This window comes from Plasmodium knowlesi (genome assembly GCF_000006355.2).
Source record: "Plasmodium knowlesi strain H genome assembly, contig: PKNH_00_18, whole genome shotgun sequence".
Taxonomy (NCBI): domain Eukaryota; phylum Apicomplexa; class Aconoidasida; order Haemosporida; family Plasmodiidae; genus Plasmodium; species Plasmodium knowlesi.
In genome coordinates this window covers 1-5,596 of record NW_024070054.1, presented here as the reverse complement: position 1 = coordinate 5,596, position 5,596 = coordinate 1, and the positions used below count along the sequence as shown (strand labels likewise).

At 38.0% G+C, this 5,596-nt stretch overlaps 1 protein-coding gene across 1 annotated transcript; it reads left to right on the top strand.

Moving 5' to 3' along the window:
* Positions 1–714: 714 nt before the first annotated feature.
* PKNH_0001900 (SICAvar, type I (fragment)) lies at positions 715–5,422 on the top strand (the record flags this gene model as incomplete). Its single annotated transcript, XM_039113446.1, has 3 exons — positions 715–807; positions 956–1,591; positions 4,802–5,422. Coding segments are annotated over 3 exons (1,350 nt in total), but the record flags the coding sequence as incomplete, so codon positions are not given.
* Positions 5,423–5,596: the final 174 nt, after the last annotated feature.

The following is a 5,596-nucleotide window of genomic DNA, read 5'->3' as shown; positions in this document are numbered from 1 at the left end:
ACACAACCAACACAACCAACACAACCAACACAACCAACACAACCAACACAACCAACACAACCAACACAACAAACACAACCAACACAACCAGCATACTAACATAACCAACATACTAACACAACACAACATACTAACACAACCAACATACTAACAGAACCAAACATACTAACATAACCAACATACTGACATAACTAACATACTAACATAACTAACATAATGACATAACTAACATACTAACACAACCAACATACTAACACAACCAACATACTAACATAACCAACATACTGACACAACCAACATACTAACATAACCAACATACTAACACAGAACCAACATACTAACACAACCACAACAAACAACCACAACACAACCACAACAAACAACCAACAACACAACAACAACACAACCACTACAACACAACCACAACAACCGACCTAACCAACATACAACCAACATACAACCAACACAACCAACACAACATACTAACACAACCAACATACTAACACAACCAACAAACACAACACAACCAACATACAACCAACATACAACCAACATACAACCAACATACAACCAACATACTAACACAAACCAACCTACTAACATAACCAACATACTAAACATAACCAACGCAATCACCATTCATTTTTTATTACCTTCCCTTTTCCTTTTCCTTCCTACCTCCCCCAAAAAAAAAAAAAAAAATTCTGTATAGGTAAACCGTGTGATCAGGATGATTCCTGTCTGCGCTTAGAGTGCATAAGGAAGAAGTGGGGACAAATTAGGGGTTCTGGGGAAAACGTCAACTGGGTAAGTGCAACGGAAGAATTAAATCAACTACGCATAATCCGCAGCGTCATGAAAACATACATATGCACATATACGTATACGTATATGTGCATATGTAAATGTATATACATATACATTTATGCATATATATTTGTTGTTCCTCCCATAGAATACGGTAATTAATGGCTCCGACTGGCTGCCGGGGTCACTGCTAAATGACATGAAGGATAAGAAGAAGCAAGGGGAGGTTGACACATACTGCACTGCAGATAAGGACGGCAGCGCCTGGGAGAAGGGCGCTTCTGGCGACGCCAATAGAACCGCTTGCATGATGGTTGCGGCAGGTTTAAAGAACATTTCGAGTATTCAGTTGAACTATGTGACGAAGTCGAATGAAAACCCCTTCGCCCACCAAGAATTTAGACAACTCGCTTCTTGCTTATTACTGAAGGCAGCTGCACAGAAAATGATAAACCAGAGCCCCATTTGCGACATAAGGAAAGGGATAGAGAAGGCTTTCAACTCTGCGTCCGACATTAAGACAATTTATTGCAAGAAAGAGCCATGCTTCGTCTGTAATTGGGATGATAAGGAGAAATATGATAATTGCAAAAGGGACAGCAGCTCGACTGAAATGAAGGCCCACTTAGAGACATGGCTTCAAAAGAAGAGCACCGAACTCAAGAACACTCTCTCCGAAGTAACTAATATCGACGGAAACAATGGCACCCTTTGCCAGCGCTTACAATGTTTAGCATCCAAAGTTGAAGCACTTAAAAACCAGGCATCAGGCACCCAGGACGCGGTAAGTATAATATAAAATGCATAAAAAGATAAAAAATAAAAGAAAAAGGAAACGAATAAAAGAGAAAGAATAAAAGAAAAAGAATAAAAGAGAAGGAATGAAGGAAGGAATAAAAGAAGGAAGGAAAGAGAAGGAATAAAAGGAAAAGGAATAAAAAGAGAAGGAATAAAAGAGAAGGAATAAAAGAGAAGGAATAAAAGAGAAGGAATAAAAGAGAAGGAATAAAAGAGAAGGAATAAAAGAGAAGGAATAAAAGAGAAGGAATAAAAGAAGGAAGGAAAGAGAAGGAATAAAAGGAAAAGGAATAAAAAGAGAAGGAATAAAAGAGAAGGAATAAAAGAGAAGGAATAAAAGAGAAGGAATAAAAGAGAAGGAATAAAAGAGAAGGAATAAAAGAGAAGGAATAAAAGAGAAGGAATAAAAGAGAAGGAATAAAAGAGAAGGAATAAAAGAGAAGGAATAAAAGAGAAGGAATAAAAGAGAAGGAATGAAAGAAGGAGTGAAAAGAGGAATGAAAGAAGGAATGAAAGAAGGAAAGGAATGAAAGAAGGAATGAAAGAAGGAATGAAAGAAGGAATGAAAGAAGGAATAAAAGAAAGAAGGAATAAAAGAAAGAAGGAATAAAGAAAGAAGGAATAAAAGAAGAAGGAATAAAAAGAAAAGGAATAAAAGAAAGAAGGAATAAAAAGAAAAGGAATAAAAAAGAAAAGAAATAAAAAGAGAAGGAATAAAAATTAAAGGAATAAAAAAAAAAAAAAAAAAAAAGAAAATATTTCAGATTCCTGGTTCAGGAATAAAGTTTTAAGGGTATTAGAATAAGGTTGTACGGGTATTAGAATAAGGTGGTAAGGGTGTTAGAATAAGGTGGTAATGGTGTTAGAATAAGGTTGTAAGGGTGTTAGAATAAGGTGGTAAGGGTATTAGAATAAAGGTGGTAAGGGTGTTAGAATGAGGTGGTAAGGGTGATAGAATAACGTGGTAAGGGTGTTAGAATAAGGTGGTCAGGATGTTAGAATAAGGTTGTAGGGGTGTTAGAATAAGGTGGTGAAGGTGTTAGAATAAGGTGGTTAGGGGTGTTAGAATAGGGTCTCAGGGGTGTCAGAATAAGGTGGTAAGGGCGTCAGAATAAGGTGGTGAGGGGTGTCAGAATAAGGTTGTAGGGGTCCCAGAATAAGTTGGTAAGGGTGTTAGAATAAAGTGGTAAGGGTGTTAGAATAAGGTGGTAAGGGTGGAAGAATAAAGGTTGTAAGGGTTTTCGCATAAAGGTGGTAGGAATATTGGAATAAGGTTGTAGGGGTATTAGAATAAGGTTTCATGGGTGTTTGAATAAGGTGGTAAGGGTGTTAGAATAAGGTAGTAAGGGTGTTAGAATAAGGTAGTAAGGTTGTTAGAATAAGGTGGTAAGGTCGTTAGGATAAGGTTGTTAGGGGTGTTAGAATAGGGTTTTAGGGGCATTAGAAGAAGGTTTCGAGGGTGTCAGAATAAGGTGGTAAGGGTGATAGAATAAGGTTGTAGGGCTATTAGAATAAGGTGGTAAGGTTGTTAGAATAAGTTGGTAAAGGTGTTAGAATAAGGTTTCGGGGGTGTCAGAATAAGGTGGTAAGGGTGTTAGAATGAAGGTGGTAAGGGTGTTAGATTAAGGTTTTAGGGGTGTTAGAATAAGGTGGTAAGGGTGTCCGAATACGGTCTTAGGGGTGCTAGAATAGGGTCTTAGGGGTGTCAGAATAGGGTCTTAGGGGTGTTAAAATAAGGTGGTAAGGGTGTTAGAATAAGGTGGTATGGGTGTTAGAATAAGGTTGTACGGGGGTCGGAATAGGGTTGTAGAGATATTGGAATAAGGTTGTTAGGGGTGTTATAATAAGGTGGTAATGGTGTTAGAATAAGGTGGTAAGGGTGTTAGAATAAGGTGGTAAGGTTGTTAGAATAAGGTGGTAAGGGTGTTGGAATAGGGTTGTAGAGATATTGGAATAAGGTTGTTAGGGGTGTTATAATAAGGTGGTAATGGTGTTAGAATAAGGTTGCAAGGGTGTTAGAATAAGGTGGTAAGGCTGTTAGAATAAGGTTGCAAGGGTGTTAGAATAAGGTGGTAAGAGCGTTAGAATAAGGTGGTAAGGTTGTTAGAATAAGGTTGTAAGGGTGTCAGAATATGGTGGTAAAGTTCTTGGAATGAAGGTTGTATTGGTGTTGGAAGAAGGTGGTAGGGGTGCTGAAATAACGTTGTTGGGGTATTAGAATAAAGGTTGTAGGGGTGTTAGAACAACGTTGTAATGGTGTCGGAATAAGGTGGTAAAGGTGTTAGAATAAGGTTGTAAGGTCGTTAGAATAAGGTGGTAAGGTTGTTAGAATAAGGTTGTAGGGGGGGTTAGAATAAGGTTGTTGGGGTGTTGTAATAAGGTTGTGAGGCTGTTAGAAGATGGTTGTAGGGGTGTCAGAATAGGGTCTTAGGGGTGTTAGGATAAGGTGGTAAGGGTGTTAGAATGAGGTTGTTAGGGGTGTTGGAATGATGTTGTTGGGGTGTTAGAGTAAGGTAGTCAGGGTGTTAGAATAAGGTTGTAAGGGTGTTAGAATAAGGTATTATGGGTGCTGGAATAAGGTTGTAGGGGTATAGACATAAGGTATTATGGGTGTTGGAATAGGGTTGTGGGGGTATAGACATAAGGTATTATGGGTGTTGGAATAAGGTTGTAGGGGTATAGACATAAGGTATTATGGGTGTTCGAATAAGGTTGTAGGGGTATAGACATAAGGTATTATGGGTGTTGGAATAAGGTTGTTGGGGTGTTAGAATAAGGTTCTAGGGGTACACCAGTAAGGTTGTAGGGGTATAGGAGTAAGGTTTCAGGGTATAAGATTAAGGGTTTTAGGGTATAGGAATAAGGTTTCAGGGTTTAGGAGTAAGGTTTCAGGGGTTAGCTTTAGCTACTTTAGGGGGGGAAAGGAAAGACTCCTCGCCGACAGAGACCGGATACTACACATTAACCGGATACTACACACTATCCGGATGGCAAAAAACAGGATGGAAGAAAAAAAAAAAAAGAAAAAGAATGTACACTTATACATATACATATGTATATGTATGTATATACATATACATATACATGTATAAGTATATGTACGTATATACATATACATATGTATATGTATATATGCATATGCATTTATGCATATGCATATCTATATATATATATATATTTTACTCTACTTATACAGGACACATTTTGGACAGATAAAGGTGAAGTTGGTAAACTGTGGACACAATTGTCCGAAGCAATCATTAGTACAAATGCTAAGAGCGACGAAACTATATGTAAAACAATGGATGATGGCACTGGTGCCACTGGCACTGGCAGCAGACCTGCCACCGACCCCGAAAAGATGGCATGCAATTATTTGCATGCCGGTTTTGAAAAACTGAAGCAACTTACAATGGATGGAACTTCCTACCCAATTTTATCCAAACATACATCTTTGAAAGAAACAGTGGGCTGTTTATTACTTCATTCTTATGCAAAAAAAATGCAAGGTCTATCCAAATGTGTCATTGATTCAGGTTTAAAGAAAGCTTTTAAGGTTGGTGCTAATGGTCTTCTTGGTAATTGCAATTTGGATGAAAAATTGGATGACTGCAGCGTGACAATTGGCAGTGCCACTACCAAGGTACAGGATAAAGTGAATTCAATACTCACGTCAGAAGAGAACAACATAGACTTCATCACTGAGCACATGAATGAAATGACGTCTTTATGTCAGAAGCTCCAATGTGCCGTACCAAATTGGTTTCAAAAACACAGTAAAGGTAGCAGTAATACTGGTAATACTAAGAAGACTTGGGTAAGTATTACTAGCAACAACCAACCTACCACCACAGTACAACGCTGTGGGGGTAGAAAGAATAATTAAAAGAAAGATATATATTCAGATTCCGGGTTTTAGAATAAGGTTGCTGGGGTGTGAGAGTAAGATTTTAGGGTATAGGAGTAACTTTACAGGGGTATAGGAATAAGA